At 33.2% G+C, this 17,473-nt stretch overlaps 1 protein-coding gene across 3 annotated transcripts; it reads right to left on the bottom strand.

Annotated features, from left to right (window-relative positions):
- Positions 1 to 1,804: 1,804 nt before the first annotated feature.
- Positions 1,805 to 16,924, bottom strand: LOC113857431 (suppressor of RPS4-RLD 1-like). 3 transcript variants are annotated; one of them, XM_027489316.1, is made up of 23 exons: positions 16,527 to 16,924; positions 16,288 to 16,397; positions 15,087 to 15,733; positions 14,945 to 14,989; positions 14,722 to 14,823; positions 14,554 to 14,634; positions 14,056 to 14,122; positions 11,081 to 11,181; positions 10,851 to 10,958; positions 10,223 to 10,293; positions 10,065 to 10,121; positions 9,314 to 9,422; positions 9,151 to 9,231; positions 8,628 to 8,714; positions 8,075 to 8,281; positions 6,943 to 7,271; positions 4,129 to 4,215; positions 3,930 to 4,029; positions 3,144 to 3,235; positions 3,027 to 3,065; positions 2,821 to 2,911; positions 2,395 to 2,492; positions 1,805 to 2,305 (listed from the first exon to the last, which is right to left on the bottom strand). In XM_027489316.1, exons 1-23 carry the CDS (start codon positions 16,646 to 16,648, stop codon positions 2,017 to 2,019), a joined length of 3,120 nt encoding a protein of 1,039 aa, XP_027345117.1. In that variant the 5' UTR covers positions 16,649 to 16,924; the 3' UTR covers positions 1,805 to 2,016. The 3 variants fall into 3 exon arrangements, with proteins under 3 accessions (XP_027345117.1, XP_027345119.1, XP_027345118.1); XM_027489317.1 differs by having other exon boundaries at positions 1,914 to 2,281; XM_027489318.1 differs by lacking the exon at positions 16,527 to 16,924 and having other exon boundaries at positions 1,895 to 2,305; positions 15,087 to 15,756; positions 16,288 to 16,395.
- Positions 16,925 to 17,473: the final 549 nt, after the last annotated feature.

Here is a 17,473-nt window from a genome sequence, read left to right as displayed (position 1 = left end):
TTGAAGAGAATATGTAATCAGTTCATGTGGCGTTAAAAAGAAAGATAAACCAATATTTTTATAATAACTAAGAAGATATTTTTAAAGTTATATGACTAACAAGTGAAAAGATACTTTCGGTCAGATTAACTAATTAATCTAATTATAAATGTAAATCTTTGATTCGCTGTTAGGGACGCAAAAACTTTAACAAGAGACAAAAAATAATTAACCAAGTACACTCTAATAAGCATTTCTTTTCCTAAATTTTTCAACATTTACTAATCACGTTATGTCCCAACTAATCCTAATTAAACCCGATAAATTTATTTAAAAGGCTTCAATATATATTTTTTATATTCTGAAAGACTGAAACTCGAAGGATGATAACTTTTAAAAGAAACTAAACATATTTAGGAGAAGGTTAAAACAAGATTTGCGATGTTTTAAGCATAAAATATTCCCCCATAAATATTATTTAATGACCTATTGCAAAATCCACGGATCTTTAGCAATAAAGTTTGAATTATGCGCTATATCCGACCAAACTGCTTTGGTTTTTTCTGCGCACTGGACAATAAAATATTTATAAAAGAAAGGGTGAATATCTCAATCATGGATGTACACCTAACCATGAGGTGTTACCAGAATAAGGGCGAAGAATAAATAAAGCACATTTTCTAACATGACACACGATAATAATCAATAAATAATAAAATTTTATTAAAAATTACAACATTTATGTGATTTTCGATACATTAAATTTTGTGATTTCAAAAAAAAGTTTAATGTATATAAGTTATTTAGTATATTTTAAGCCACACATTAAAAAATTATAAATAAAAAAATATAAAAAATTATGATAAAATTAATTGCCGCTGCAAACAATTTAATAAGCAAAATACAACAAAAAATATAGGTCTATTATTTTATAATAAACTTTCACTTTAGTTCTAAAAATATACAGTTTCATTCATATCAATTCTCTAAATTTTAAATTTAAATTTTTAATTCTTAAAATTAATAATCGTCAATCACGTTAGCCTTTATGTTAAAATTAAGTAACAGAGTAATGATATAACAGTCTATTTTTAATATAAAATAGTATTATTTTATAATATTTTAAAAATAGTTTATCTTTTTCTTTTGATTTTAACATTTTCAAGTAATAAAATCTCTTTTCATCTTTTACTTTACCTTCATATTGTGTCTTCTTCCTTCCTTCAAATAATGGTGTAATAACATTTACGCTTTAAAATTTTTTATTTTAAATTTTTTTAGTTGAATCACTAGATTTAAGTTTTAAATCTGTTAGTAAAAAAATAATTATAATTAATTCAATGAAAAGATTTTAGATATGTTATTTTAAGACTTTTTATTCTTCTAATGTCCTAAAAGTTGTCACTTATAAATTTTTTATATCCTCTTACAATAATTTTTTTTTAGTTCAAAACTTCTTTGAAGCTAATAAAAAAGAAATTGTTATAGTTTCTCTAAAATATATTAGAAATATTAGTTTCATCATTTTTAAATTTAACAGTTCATTGCAGCAACAACAAGAGAAAAAAAAAATAGAAGACAATAAAAGACCTTATTACTCAAAAATATTAAAAGTCTATGATAAACTATTTTTAAAATTTTTTTAAATATTTTATGTCAAAAATAGATTATCACATCATTTAACGTACAAATTATCAACTCTGTTATCTAATTTTAACATCTCTTAGTGATAAAAACTAATATGAGTGACGATTGTTAATTTTAAAAATTAAAATTTTAAATTTTAAAATTTGAAGAATGAATTTAATCAAATTACATATTTCAGAAACTAGTGTGTAAATTTATTCCATTATCTCAATTTAGAGCAAGGCAAAGACCAGTAAGACAACCCGTGATAGTTGAAAAATGGGGAAAAGAGAAATGGTAATTTTTCAACCAATGCCATAACTTAAATTATTGTACTGAGATATGGTTACAATGAAACAAGCCCGTCACAGTTAATATGCAATTGATTCACCTGGTCAATTTTACATTAGTTCAATCATCAGAAAAGCTCAAAGCAGCAACAACCGATCCTGTTGTTGCAAAAGTTGATGCGATATCAGGATAATCTTTCCACGAGGTTGTCACCTTCAGAGATGGGTACAGCCACGTTTTTACCGAATCCACAAAGGAGTTTCGATCTAAGCTCAAAATGGCTTCCCAATCTACTTGTAAACCCTGTGGTATGCTTCCTGTGAACTCCATATTGGCAGCAAGTAACAAGCCCAACATAACAATAAATCCAACTGCAGCGGATCCCCTAGACAGTGGCATAAAGTTATACCTAATAAAAAGCAGTTCCGTCAGATTTACAGAAATGATTTACAAATGATCAAAATCAAATGTAATTTACACATTTTGAAAATGTCATACCAGTAATACGTCATCCTTAAAATTGCATCTCGCACATTTTCAAGCACGTTGAAATCAGTAGACCCATAATTTTCACCACAGTAAGCATTGCAGAGAGTCTGACATGTAACAGTTCCAAGATGTATACAAGATAAAATGTTTCAATTCATCTAGTAACTTGAGCTATAAGAAATACACAAGCATATTTTCAAATGAAACTTCAAGAAGAATAAAATATCTTTTAGCAATTTTCTAAAACCGAGAATGGCTAAAGAAGTATTAATGATGATTAAATTTAAATAATTGATGCAGATGGGATGAGATCATTGGTAAAGATGATAAAGAAACATTCTTTAGGAACAAGCCACAAAAGGGTCATACACGGGGGTATATATATCACTATCAGCTAATTAACATACAAAAAGAAGTTCGGTATGAGAAACATACTTCCCATGCCACTGCCATTTCTGTGTCAAAATCTTCCCATCTAGCAGGTGTACATGGTGTTCTGATTGCAAAGTCAAAACCATGCTCCCCCCTGAAAAACATGCTCAGTTCCCCAATAACATATACAAGCGTGAAAAGTAAAATTTTACAGCCAAGAAAAGAAAATTGTGGAAGACAATAATTTGAAATTTTCATATCTAGCTTACATTTTTACAAGGGTTATCCTAGTCCCTTCAAGCTGCTTCCTGAAAAACATTAACATCCAGAAAGTAAGCATTAAAGAAATTATGTTTCCAGACAATGTTAGCACCAAGGACACTTACTCTTCAAATGCAGTACTGTTGCACCAGGTAGCCAACCAAAAATCCTCACCAACAACTCTATAAAGATCAGAGCACGATTTTGCATGCATAATCTGCACATCAAACATTATAAAGTTTCTGTTTTCATAAAAAGGATACTACACTTCAAGCTATGCAAAATATAAAACAAAAAAACATGTAAAATCAACCGGAGACTATTATTAGAATTTGATATCATTCAAAAGCATGAGAAAAGAACCTAGAAGCATTTTATTGTCAAAAAACTAATTGAAAAAATAGAAAGCTGGAACTTTGGTTTCAATTATATTTAGAAGGGATATCCTATGTCTATGAGCTATTAAAACACCAAAACCAATCAATAAGAGAAACCAAATATTCCTTGTTCGAGATCACCTTTGATTTGACACATAAGAAACAGTCTATCATGCAAATTGTAAATTATCAAAATTTAGCATTGTTAAAATGTCCCATGTAGGGTAGGAATAGAGTTAAAATACTCTTTATAAGGACTACGATAATTTTTTTTCAATAAATTAACTTTTGGAAGTGAGTTAGACCTAAGAGAGAGGGAGTGTTAAGATGTTCTATATTGGTTAGGAATAGAGACAGAATACTCCTTATAAGAGTTAGGATAGTCCTCCTCCTATGAGCTAGCTTTTAAGAATGAGTTAGGCTCAAGTTTCTTCCATAAAATTTGAATTGGGAACTAAACGGAAGAGGCTTTTTGCATGTAAACTAAGCAATGTTACAAGAAAAAGGCATAATATATCTAAATCAACAACTCACCTCTTCTAATTTCCCATCTTTGGAAAGATGAATGATCTCATCTGTTTTGCTCCGGACAAATGATCTTTCTTTCATGACAGTTTTCAAAATATCTAATGTCCTGTGACATTTAAAAATTATAATCACTTTCAAAAACAGTCTACTACTACACAACCAAACCTATTGTCATACTCTAACTAGGTAAAAACATGCTCTTTACCTTTCATAATTAGGAAAATAACGGACAACTTTAGCTTGCCCAAGAATCATAGGGGTGTGAGAACCAAATCCAGAATTGAACTCTTCACTGCAGTGCAAAGAAACCAATTCAAAACCCAACACAAGATCTTAATGTGGTCCAACTCTGGAATAATAATCAGAGGAAAAACCAGGTACATTATATTGCTAAGAGGCTAGCAATCAATAAAAGCAAAAACTTATCCAACCTAGACCAATATAACTCTGAGCCTATTGTAACAAATAATGTAAAGTATATATGTCAGAATAAAAGAAAACGATTGCATAATTTGAATAAATGTAAAATCAATCTTAGCAAAATAATTCATACAGAATTGAAAGCATAAAAAGCTGATAATAATATCAAGGCTGGATAAACCTACTCACTCTAGCTCCACTGAGAATTCATTTTCCTTGTTTCAATGATAAAACTTGAGGCATTTAAGTTTTCTAAGGGCAGTTCTATGATTCTATCCCTCTTTAATTATATAATAAATAGACTGCCATTTCTGTTGAAGTCTAAACAAAGGACATCAACTTAGGACTAACATAATTCCATGCAATCCTTCTATCAAACAGATCTAAAATCTCACAGAAAGTAGTAGTAGTAATAACTAAAAGCATATGCAAAAGGACAAAGCTGACATATGTGCACAAAAATGTTGAAGGACTAAATTGTGATAAGATTATAAGAATGAAGAGAGAAGGGACCAGCCATGGAAATTTAGAGGAATAGGTAGTAACCAGTAAAGGATCCAAATGAATTTTTATCAATATGAGATGAACATGGAACATGTTATTAAAAGAAATTATAATAACCAAAATTATTTATAAAATCATCCACACTCAGAATTTGGGGGCAGGGGAAGAGGACTGAAACACTGAAAGGATTATTTGATTGTCATTACTGTCTAACAAAGAGTTTAAAGTTGGTTATCCTGAAAATAGGAGAAGTTGCACACACTGTTATGAGTCTCACATTGAGTAAAATAATATGCTTAATGTGATACCTAATCCGTGAGGCTCTCCCTCTCACCTAATGCACTAGTCTTTTGTATTGGGCTCTCATCACGTGCTCAAGTCATAACAATTGGTGTTTTCATTGAGCAAGTGATGGAAAGGGCTACCTTAAGTTGGATTAAGGTACAATAACGTATTGAATCCTGATAGGTGAGTGAAGCCACCAATGTAAGGGGAAAGGGCTACCATAGGATCAATATTGATAGAGTGAAGTTGTAGTCAACATCAACTCTTAAAGAGAGCGGCAATAATATATCTCTCATTGAGTAAAATAAGATGCTTAATGTAGTACTTAAGTCACGGGACTCTCCCAAGTGACCAAGTCCCACCTAATGGACTAGTCTTTTAGGTTGAATTCTCCTAATGTGCTTAAGTAATAATAATTTATACTAGTTTAATTCACTAACGCTAGGGAGGAGATCATGAGGCTAATAGGAAGATTTGTTTCTTAGGCACACTTTGGGGCATAAATTGGGCCAAACTTCATCTTATTGTTGGAGTTTTTGTTAAGATATTCCACATTGGTCAGGAATAGAGCCAAAATACTCCTTATAAGGACTGAGATAGTCCTCCTCCTATGAGCTAGTTTTTTAGAGTGAATTAGGCCCAAGTATCTTCACATTGTATCAGAACCTATTTAATTTGAACATTGGACTACCTACAGATGTTCAATCCTGTTGAATCCACCCATGCAGATATCTAGTCCTGCAAATTTCACGCAATAGATGTCCAGTTCTGAACATGAAAGAGTGTGTTAAGATGTTCCACATTAGTTAAGAATAGAGCCAGAATACTCCTTATAAGGACTAGAGTAGTCCTCCTCCTATGAGCTAGTTTTTAGGAGTGAGTTAAGCCTAAGTTTCTTAACAGTTTTCAGGCCCAAAAATCTGCAAAGATCCCATTGTGTTACAGCAGCATGTTCCCCAAAGCTCAATATCCCACATCCCCTGTTTTGTGTGCCTAAACTAGAGCTTTGGATTTCAATAATAGTTCCATAATTAGACAAGGTTGAAATTCAAGTGGGTGGTATTGTTAGAAGTTAGAAGAGAGTGAGGGGAAAGTTAGTTAAGGTAGTTACTGTAGAAAGTTAATGGAAAGGATTGGTTAATTAGGAGGAGTTTGTGAGATAAATAAATAAGATGAAGATGTGTGGGAAAGACATTCAAATTTATTATCATGTGTAAATTGATGTTTTGTTCTTTCTGAAAGGAAAAATCCTTTGTGAAGGGAAAACCTTGGAGGAGGAATCTCTCCTATTTTTTGTTCTTTCCTTTCAATTCAATAAAAACTTTCTTTTCTTTCCCATTTCTATTTGTGGTTTTGTAACACTCTTAGTTTACTCATTTTAGACTCAACAGATATAGACGAGTAAAGGCAAAGTATCAAGGAATCAGCTCTTTTGTTTTTTAATAATAAGAGTTCAAATCAGCAAGTTGGAATGCAATACAAGTTTGGCAAGTATGACCTTACATTTATATTATCTGCATGAACTTATTAAGAGTGTAACTTTGAATATATTTAAAATTTCTGAAAGATTTGTTGACCACAAAGCACGATAGTTCTGTTGTGCCTCTAGGACTCCAGGATTTTACAGCATAATCAGCAATTATATTAATCAGATAGATAAGAGAGAATGCAAAAAAAAGTGGAGATAAAATGAAAATCTATGTATGTCCAGAGTGTAACATATTAGATGTGAACAATATAAAATTTCTTATTATGAACAAGTCATGGGTGCATGTAATGTGCTTGAATATTTAGCCCACAGACAGGATACCTTAGCTTGTTCACCCAGACAACAGGATCACAAGGCTCAGAAATCTGCCTCCATCTAACAGCTAATGAGTAAACATCATGCCATGACAATATACGGCTGGATGATCTATCATCTATAATTCCAGGTGAAGATGTTTCTGAGGTACTGCTTGTGCTACAACCAGCACCGCCTCTATTTTGACTGGGGGTATTAATTCTTTCCCTTCTCCTGGCCCTTCTTCCATTTTTTGAGTTGCCTTTACCAGAATATTTCCATTCAGCATGCATAGCACGCCAAGCCTTTGAGACCTTTTGTGCAATTTCAATAGCAGCAAGTCCAGCCATACGATGCTGATAATAAGGAAATATTAACATATAGATATCAACAGGTTAAAAAGATGATAGTATCAAGAAAAATGAGAATAAACCACGGCTGTTGGTAGGACGTAGGATGCAAGTCACTTTAAATTGAAAGCATGTAGAAATGAAAAATGCATCACAACTCAGAGATATCTAGAATAAAGTGTACAGAAAATAATCTAGCTACAAATATATATATATATATATATATATATATATATATATATATATATATATATATATATATATATATGTGCAATCCATGGCTTTAAAACTATTTGAAAGCCAAATAAATGCTACAATTTTATGAAAACCGTGTGCTTTTACTTTGGGAAATACATTTAAAAATGAATGTTTTCTTCAATAGAAATTTTTCAAGGGGAAAAGGCTTGACTTGTTTAGAAGTTATGGTATTAAAACCAGAAAACTGACATCCCTTGTTACCTTTTTATAAATTTATTCAATCATTAAGCACAATTATTTCTGTCACCTCAAAATAAAATAAAATAAAAGCCAAACATTGCTTGTATTAGTCACCTAGAAGTAGATAGAAATAATGTTTTCTATTTTACAACATGATACAAACAAGGATCATCAGATTTTTAGATGCAACAAAATCCTTTTCTATGTCTATCAGAGCACAAGTAAGCACAAGTCTAATTTAGCAAACCAAAGACTACCGAGAAATAAAAGTGGCCCTTGACAGAAAACGGATTTGTTGACAAAAGAAGAGAAATGACAACAATCAATAATCCACAAGATATTGAAGATCAGAAAACCAGAAATAGCTTTACCTGACGTCTATTAGGTAGGAATCCTGGACAATCATACTGGATTTTTTTGCCAATGGAATCTGCAGCCAGTAGAAGAGTAGCCTTCTGCTTTGTAATAGTAAATTCTTGCTTTCTAAGCTTTTCCTTTCTTAAAGACTCACGTAAAGGAGGTTGCCTGAAAACCTTCTCACATACATTCTTTGGGTGCAATCTCTTGCACCAGTACTCCTGAATATAATGAAGATACAAATGAATATAATAGAAATGGAAACTCTTGCTTTACAAAATGTGAATAACCAAGAATCTGATGACATGATTTAAAACCTAATTGCTAAACATCCTTTAAACCCATGATAAATTCCCTATAGGGTATAGGCATACTCATGAAAATATTATATTTCCTTTTATTCTTCCAAATTTTGTGGTAAGTGATCTACTTTACACATGACCAGAATCACCACATAGGAACTGAGAAATCCTAAACTCAAGTAAACAGAGTTTTCCAATTCACACCTATGAATTAAGAAAGATGAGAAGTATCAAGGAGAGGTAGACTTGTTTTCATAAATTTTACCTTAAAAAGTGCATCAATATCCCCATCAATATCAAACCAGCAAAAGTCGCTGTTAAATTTTGAGGCTGTGTACAGAGCAAGCTCTTTCTGCAAAAGAAAAAAGGGTTGAAGCACATCATAGAAGTCTCTTAACAAATGAAACTTAATAAGTACCACATTAATTCCGAGAGCACCAATGGCACATAAGTCCATCAGCAGAATTTTAGCACTAAAAGAATGTACAGAACTGGTTAGTTATATGTAGCTGAATCAAGGGAAGACAAGTCTTACAAGTGTGTTTCAATGTTGACATAACTAAATAACATGAGGAACTAAAGTAGAAGAGAACAGCTCTCTTCCAAAACGTGACAACAAAATGACTAGTCACTGCTCAATGCTGTCAATTTTGCGTCACTGTTAGTAGATGTTTTAGTGTAGAAGGAAATTTATTTATGCTCCTTTTGATTAGTAGAGTAGTTTTTTTTTTTTTTTTTTTGGTGGGGGGGTGGACAGACAAGAATAGTATGTTTCAATAAAACAAGACCTGATAAAAGGCAAGGCACTGGAGCACAAACTTGTCCATCGAGTCCAATTCCAAATCCAGTGCAGCATCATAATCCTTAACCTGAGACCATTAAATGAAGTTGTAGCATCACAAATGCAAACCAAGTGTTGCACCCCCAAAATTAAATCTAGAAATATCATACTGCTTCTTTGTATTGTCCAACAGCATGGTAGCAGGAAGCTCGTAAATAGAAGCATTCAACATTGGTGCTGTCAATGCTCAACCCCATTGTCAAATCCTTGATAGCCTTCCTGTCACATTCAAACCCAAGTTAAATTAGAAACAAAATAAAGTAATGGAACATACCAAGGTAAAAATCTTAACACTAATGTCTGGTGGGAAAATTTTAAAAGCAATTTACATGGACCTTAGGTGCTATTAGAAATTCAAACAACAAATTATTATACTTATACCAGTATCCTCATTGTCCAATAATTCATATAAAATTTATCTCTCTAAAATCCTTGATGGACAAAAATACCAGTTGCTGATCATTTAACTCCCCTAAAAATTAGTAATCAGAAATTATTTATGACTTCAGGAATGCTCAATCCAAAAATAAATCTTCCTCAATATGCTAGTTCTCTAGTACAAACCTAACTTTACAAATACAAAATGACCCTCCTGATGATTCCATTTCAATCATTATAATTATTATGAAAAACAGCAAGTAATCTAAAACCAGTATTATCAACTTTTTTTTTTCTTCTTCTACCATCCATATATGTTTCCATAAGTCCAGAATTGTTTGTCAGCATGCTACTACATCTTAAAGATGTCCAAACTAGTATTCATGAACCAAATACTCAAGACTTGTGACAAGTAAGAAACAGTCACTTAAAATAAATATTCAACTTCTTCAATTGATCAGAGAGTATGGTTTGTACAAATACCTGTGCTCACCCATTGCATGGAATAGAAGGCCACGCAAATGATAAGCTCTTGCAAACCTGACATCAAAATGTAAAAGCAATCAGCCCTAAAGTCAACAGGCACAAAGTACATCAAGTGAATCCTCATATGAGTAATACAGTTCATTCACAACATTTACCTCCCATCAATTTGTAGCATCTCATTTAGACATTCCTGTGCTTTTGTTGGCATTGCTAAATCTTGATAGAACTGCACAAAATCCACACATTCAGAACAATATTACCAATCAAAATCATCCAACAAAATAGCTTTAAGCATATAACTGATAATCAGGCAGAACAGTGGCAGCACACTTAATAGCTATTAACTAATGACTGCTAGATCTTTTGATATAACTGCCAAATACACATTCAGACCAAAGCTATTAACCTATGAGTGCTACATCTTTGATAAAACTATCAAATACAAATTCAGAAAAAAGCTACAAGTAAAATATCTAACAGAAGAGCTTTAATCCTATAAATAAAAGGCCAAAAATTGTAGTCTACTACATAAATAAGCCTATAATTCAATTAAAAAATGTAGATGTGAACTGATCTGATATGACATGGATACTTAATGTCCAGTTGAATAAGTAAATTAGATTACAAGCAGAAGGAAATACCATCGATGAAAGTAGGGAAGCAAGATATGAGTAGATATAACAGAGAGCATTCAAGAATATAACTAAACATATTTGAAGTATACGTTAATTTCCTTAACATAGTCAAACTATCAGTGGAGTACCAACACAGGTGAACAGATACCTGAGTCAGATGTGCCCATCCTTCAAGGAAATTTCTGTCAAGGTGAAGTGATTTCAGATGTGCTTCCTCAGCTTTCTTATATTCACCAATCGAAGATAATGCTAAACCCTGTAAAGTCATTTTGTTCAGTGAAAGAATGAAGATCCTTTCATAAGGAGATCAGTAAACTTCTTTCCAACATCAAAAGTCCAAAATCAATGAGGAATCAAATATTAAGACACAAGGCCCACCAAATATGTGTAGGCAGACTTATTATCCTTATCTAGCCTCACACAAGCTGAAAGGTCATTAACAGCTGCACCAAATTCTTTAAATTTGAAATTGACAATTCCTGCATTGAATTTTATGAAAAGCATACACTAATTAGGAACAGGATCTAAACAAGAATGTCAGTTCAATGTTAGCATCATATGCATTCAGCACCAAAGTGACCAAACTCCCTAGATTTGATATTAACAATGATTTCTAGACAAAATGTCAATATTAAGGATAATCACGCATTCACACAAGAAATAAACAAAAAGGAACTGTGTCCAAAAGGAAATGGAGAGAGGGAGATGAATATAATTATAGTAAGTACTTAGTCTCCTTAGTACTAGTAGAATTCCTTAGGTGACTGCACTCCATCAAAACCCATAACGTTCCCATTAAAATACTCCATAACAAATCAGCAGACTTGAAAATTAGAGCCACAATACAAAAATTCTACCTGAGTCATCTTCATTTTAGTTGAAGCCACTAGACTAAATTTTGATTTATGAATAAACAGATAAACCTCCAGAATGAAAAATATTAATGCATATAATATGAACATGCACTATTTTTCAACACAACCCACTTCTCCACTGCCTTCTCTCTTAGGTGCCCCTCTCCATCCCTTTTTATTTAGCATACTTCCTTATGGCTTCTAATGGTTCCCTTTCAGACTGGTGCTGCAGTAACCTTTACAAACATCCTGCTGATTCCATATGAAAAATTGACTAGAACAGCCAACTTCCTTATGGCTTCTAACGGTTCGCTTTCGGACTGGTTCTGCAGTAACCTTTATGAACATCCTGCTGAATCTATATGAAAAATTGACTAGGACAGCCAATTACAGCACCTGGGGTGTTGCCGTCCAGTTGTGGTTTCAAAAGTTCAAGATTGAGAAGACTACTTGACACAACAGGCCAAGGATATTCTCAACAAGGATCAAGCCCACTGGAAGCAAATCAATGTTTCTTTGTGCAGTGCTTCAGGTTTTCCATTGCCCCTAAAGTCTAGCCACAATACTTGGCTTTTAAAACTTGCTATGTTGGGTGGACCAAAGCCAAGGTCTATTTCAATGACATTCATTGTCTCTACAGTGTGGTTTCCAATCTGATTGCCATGAAGTTGGAAAACATGGATGTGCAGACCTATCTTGGTGACCTTGATCATTTAATTGCTAATATTGATACCCCCATGCCATTTGCCAGTGATGCAGCAATTCATCTTTCCATGCGGCAAGTTTTTCATGGTACTTGGCAATGCCAGTCTTCTGCCTAAGGTTGACACAATATGCAAGAAAATTTTATCAAGGACTATTGTTCCCTCCTTTGACAGTTATGAACAACTGTTGTGTCTCTTCTTTCCTCATGCCTTTGACCACTACTCCATCCCTCCTCCTGCTGATTCATCCAATCTTGTCTTCCACTATCCTTGTCATGGTGGACAAAGTGGAGACCATAGTGGTCATCATCGAGGTTCTCACTACCTCTATTGCCAGCATTATGACCATATTGAAGCTAATTGTTGTACCAAGGCTAGACAACAGCTTAAGCTTGCTAATGTTGCTCATGTCACTGCACTTGGCACTGCTGAGGACATTACTATTTCTGCAGTTGACTATCATGATTTCCTCCAATTCAAGGTTTCCCACAAACCCATCTCACCTGTCACTGTCATTGCTCAGTGTGATGATTCTGTAGCATTAGTTTCACAGTCCTCTCTAGGTCCTTGTATCCTTGACTCTATTGCTTTTGATTATGTCATATGTCTGGAAAAAAATTACTTTTTTCTCATTTATCTTATTTGAATTAACTTCCTTCTTTCACCTCTTCAAACAAAAGTACGAGGCATTAGTCAAACATATCCTCTTCTCAATCTTTCTTTAAACTATATGCTTTGTCTTTGGGAATCCTTTTAATTTAATATTCATTAGCAATTTACTCGTACCCTCCATTACTCTTTATTATTTTCTAATAACTCTATTCTTGTCCAGGATAAACATTTTGCACAGACAATTGGAGCATGACATGAGTCTAGACGATAAATTGCATTAGTGCTTAGCTCATCCTAATACTAATAAATTGCATCTTTTGGTCGCTAGTTTCTCCCCACTTATTCCAATAGTTAAAATTGGGAGACATCTGAAACTTAATCAAGCTGCACTTCATATTTCATCAAACCCTAAACATGTTCACTTTAATTATCACTGCTTTTAGAAGCTTTGTAAGAGAAAAAGTTCTTTCAAAAGATATTACAACTAATTTTGTTCATTTTAATGATCAATGAATGGACCAATATGTTAGCTAAATCCCTTAGAGACTCTGCTGTTAACTACATTTGTAACAAGCTTTGTTTATATGACACATGCTCCAGCTTGAGGGAGAGTATTAGAAAACATATTTATTATGTGTTTTCCAGTGCAGTATTTTTTAAAAAAATCAGTACTATAATTTTCATGTTTCAAATGCTCAATCTTGAGTGTAAGGGGGGGTGGTGTTCAAGTTCCACATCAATTACAAATATGGTCAAATAAGAGCTTATAAAAGTTAAGGCAACCCTCACTCTATAACTAGCTTTTGGGATTAAGCCTTTGCCGAAATTTAAGAATTGCACAAAAACTTAGATAAGTATTTAAGTTACTTCATCTCCCTAATAATTCCGTGCACACACAAAAAAAAGGATTTTAAGTAATTCCAAATGTGTTAATTCACCATCTGCTTCTAACAAAAGAAAATATATGCTTGCACAAGCTATATTAACTATTAAAGGGTAAAGAATACAATCATGCCTCAGAAAACTAATCTAGTTTCTCCATTTGAATTTCTAGAAATTAGCACAAGATATATGCACCCACCATTGCAGCAAACAAAGAAAGCGAAAGCAAAACAAAGGCATAATTAATGATTCCAGCATAAATCAATTATCAAAACAACAAAATCAGTAGAAGACAGGCTACCTCTCTCATGTAAAATATCTGCTGTGTCAGGTTCAAACTCTAATGCCTTGGTCAAGTCTTCAATAGCCTGACATCCACATATCAAAAGAAGGGGAAACAGATGTTACATTTACAGGTTGATATTTGTGGAAAAAATATATACACCAATAGGAAGTGAAGCATCACAGTTGACTCAGTTGACAGAACCATATGAAATAAGATCTTGTAGGTCACACGTAATTAGAGATTTCAATAACATTGGACCTAGCAAGATAAAAGACCACAAAGTTCTTGATAACCACATTAGTTTAGCACCAAAATAATTAAGTTTTATAGCATATAATTATAACCCTAAAGCCTTATGTGGCAATGCTCAAATACTACTTTAACCAAACTTTGCGTTAAAACAACAACAACCAAGCTTTATTCGATTAAGTGAAGTCAATTACATGGATCACATAACACAATTGAGCCTGGTCAAAAACCAAGGGATCTAAGAATTAGGTTGGTCATGCTCACCTCAATAAACTCTCCCAAGGCTGCCCTGGCCTGACCTCTCCGTTTCCATGCCTCACCAGCCAATGGATTAAATTGTATAGCCTAATATATACAGCATGTAAGCTACTTACACAGAGAAGAAAAATCAAATCTCTATATAGACTTGTTAGATAGTGTTCATTTAAGTACCTTTGTAAAATCAACTATGGCAGAATCAAGTTCTCTCTGGAATGCATATGCTGTACCTCTTCCAATCAGTGCCTCGGGATATGCAGGGTCCTTTTTCAGTATCTGCATAAATGATGATGAAAGGATACAGTAAGTTATTTAATAGTAGGGGGAAAAGAAGAGAAGATAGAAAAAACATCAAAAGAAGAAGCCATGAGTATCACCACTGAGGAAATTTTTTTACCTGGTCAAAAATGGATATGGCATGAGCATATTTTCCTTCATTAACCTGCAAAGGAACCATAATATCAAATATGCTCAAACAAAGAAATACAAACACCAAGTTATTTAATATTGCTTATTCTAGTAAAAGCATGAAAACAAACCTCTGCTATACCCCTTGAGAGTCGAAAATCTACAGTTACAGAATTTGTCTTTGAAATCCGAGCAATGCAGAACTTCTTATTTTTCTTTGCTTCATCTTTTCTTTCATTAGGAAAAATAAACTTACTACGTGGGTTTCTAAAAGTCTCAGTCATGTTAACAGAGTCAGTACTATTGGTAGATACTTTATCACACGATTCTGAGGCATCACTTGAGTCATTACAAGATTCAGAATTGTAACTAAGTGTGTCAATAACATCAGGGCTCCCATTCACTTGGCCATCAGATTTATTAGACTCCCTATCTTCATCATGCAATTCATTTTTTGAGTCAAAGTTATCAGTAGACTTCAGGCATATCTCAGATTTATCACTAGCATTGCCACATAAATCAGCTTGATTGCTCAACCTATCTTGATTCTTATGAGTTTCAACCGAGTTCCCATTACCCTGAGAATTTGATGCAGATTGTGGCAGGGATGACCCATGGGTTTCGCACTGTGCATTGTTGCTATGCTTCACTGTCGTCATAAGCTCTTCAAGCTCTAGTAGCTGTTTCAAATCTGCAGACTGATGCAGAGCATGTTCATAGCCTTGCTCCCATACCAATAGAGCATCCGCTTTCCTTCCCAACTCAGAGAGCGCACAACCTGTACAACAGAATAGACTACCACTAAGTCCAAAAGACAGAAATATATTGCGCGTGAGAAAATTTTGTTTGAACCTTCAGCATAAACAAAAGGATCATGCGACACTAATCTATAAACAGCATGACCAAGTGCATGTTTGGTTCAGCTTATTTTAAAGAAATAATCACTAAATTTTTGGCAGATTTTCTGAGAAAGCTTTGAAAAAATAAACCAACCAGATCCATTATACAACAATTCCAACACAATCGTTCTCGTTTTTAAAGTATGATCATTATTAAACTAATTTATCTATTTAACTGATCACTGGAAATAAATAGCATATCTGAAAAAGCCCACGGGACATAGTCAGATAAAGTCAACAGTGACAGTCAATGTCCAGGCATAGCACACAAGGAAAACATGCTTTACATCGTATCTAGTTCAATTACCAATCTCAGAGAAGCATGCAATTGAAATAAGTAAGAAATCCTAATTTCAATCACAGCAAAGACGGAACAAAAAAAATTGTGAAAGAAGAAAAATAGACGAATGAATTTGACAGGGGAGAGGAAAACCTTTGAGAATATAAGCTTGAAGAACCATAGGATCAAGTTGAAGCGCTCTGTCGCAATCCTTAATCACGTGCTTATGAAGCTCTAGTTTGCTGTAACAGAAGGCTCGGTTGCTGAAAGCAACAATGAATCAGAATAAGATCGCGCGTAAAAATTCACGAGCCAGAAGCATACATGTATATGCAAACCATTCGACCATAATCATTAATCAATGAAAGGAAAAAAGGAAGCGAAATACTCACCAAATGTCTCGGATTGCACCGGACTGAGAAATGAGCGAATCGAGGATTCGAATGGCTTTGGACCAGTCTCTCGAGGCGCAGAGCCTGGCCAACTCGGCTCGCTCGGAGATAGCGGGAGCCATGGGTCACGTGAGGTGCACGGATCGGTGACACTTTTTCTTCTTCGCTTGCTTCGGGGTTTCAATTTGAACGGGGTCTGATGAAAGAAAATTTTGGGGCTGAAATGCACTTGTACAGTGATGAAACACAGAAGATTAAAGAGTGCTGTTGAGTTTGGGAACTTGTTGCTTAGGACTTTGAGAGAGAAAGAAGGAGACTGCCTAAAGAGTAACGGTGATTCGAACGACCGGTCACGTGCACGGCACAAACGCGTCAAATCCACCCAAGTTAACCTGAGTACTGAATACTGATACACCATTTCTATTTCTAGGGTGTGTTTCAAGAACATTAAATGCTTATTTAATATTTATTTTATTATTAATAAATGAGTAAGACTAGCTATGTATTTTTTAACGTCTTCTTTTTAATATATTTATGAATGAAAAACTGTAACATTCATATAATTTTTAATAATTTTATTTAATAATTAAAAATAGTATGTTGCTAACATTTTTTTAATAAATTTATATCATCATAAATTAAATTATAAAATTTATTGATATGAATTAAAATAATTTATAAAATATAAAAATTATAAAGTATTTTTATAAATTTTTATAAAATTCATTTAAATATATCCATAATTGTATAAGTAATTAATAGTGTATTTAAAGTCATTAAAATATCACATTATTTTATTTATTTTATTGTAACATAATTTAATAAGAAAAACTATGTCAGTTATTTATTTTTAATTAAAGTATTTTTTAATAAAAACTTTGGTTTAAGATAACAGTTAAATCGTAAGTTTTGTATAAAAATTAAAAAAATTATATTAAATATTAGCA

Source organism: Abrus precatorius, unplaced genomic scaffold (assembly GCF_003935025.1).
Source record: "Abrus precatorius isolate BTA unplaced genomic scaffold, Abrus_2018 Scaffold2, whole genome shotgun sequence".
NCBI classification, from domain to species: Eukaryota; Viridiplantae; Streptophyta; class Magnoliopsida; order Fabales; family Fabaceae; genus Abrus; species Abrus precatorius.
The sequence above is the reverse complement of the archived record's forward strand: the minus strand, read 5'-3'. Positions and strand labels throughout refer to the sequence as shown.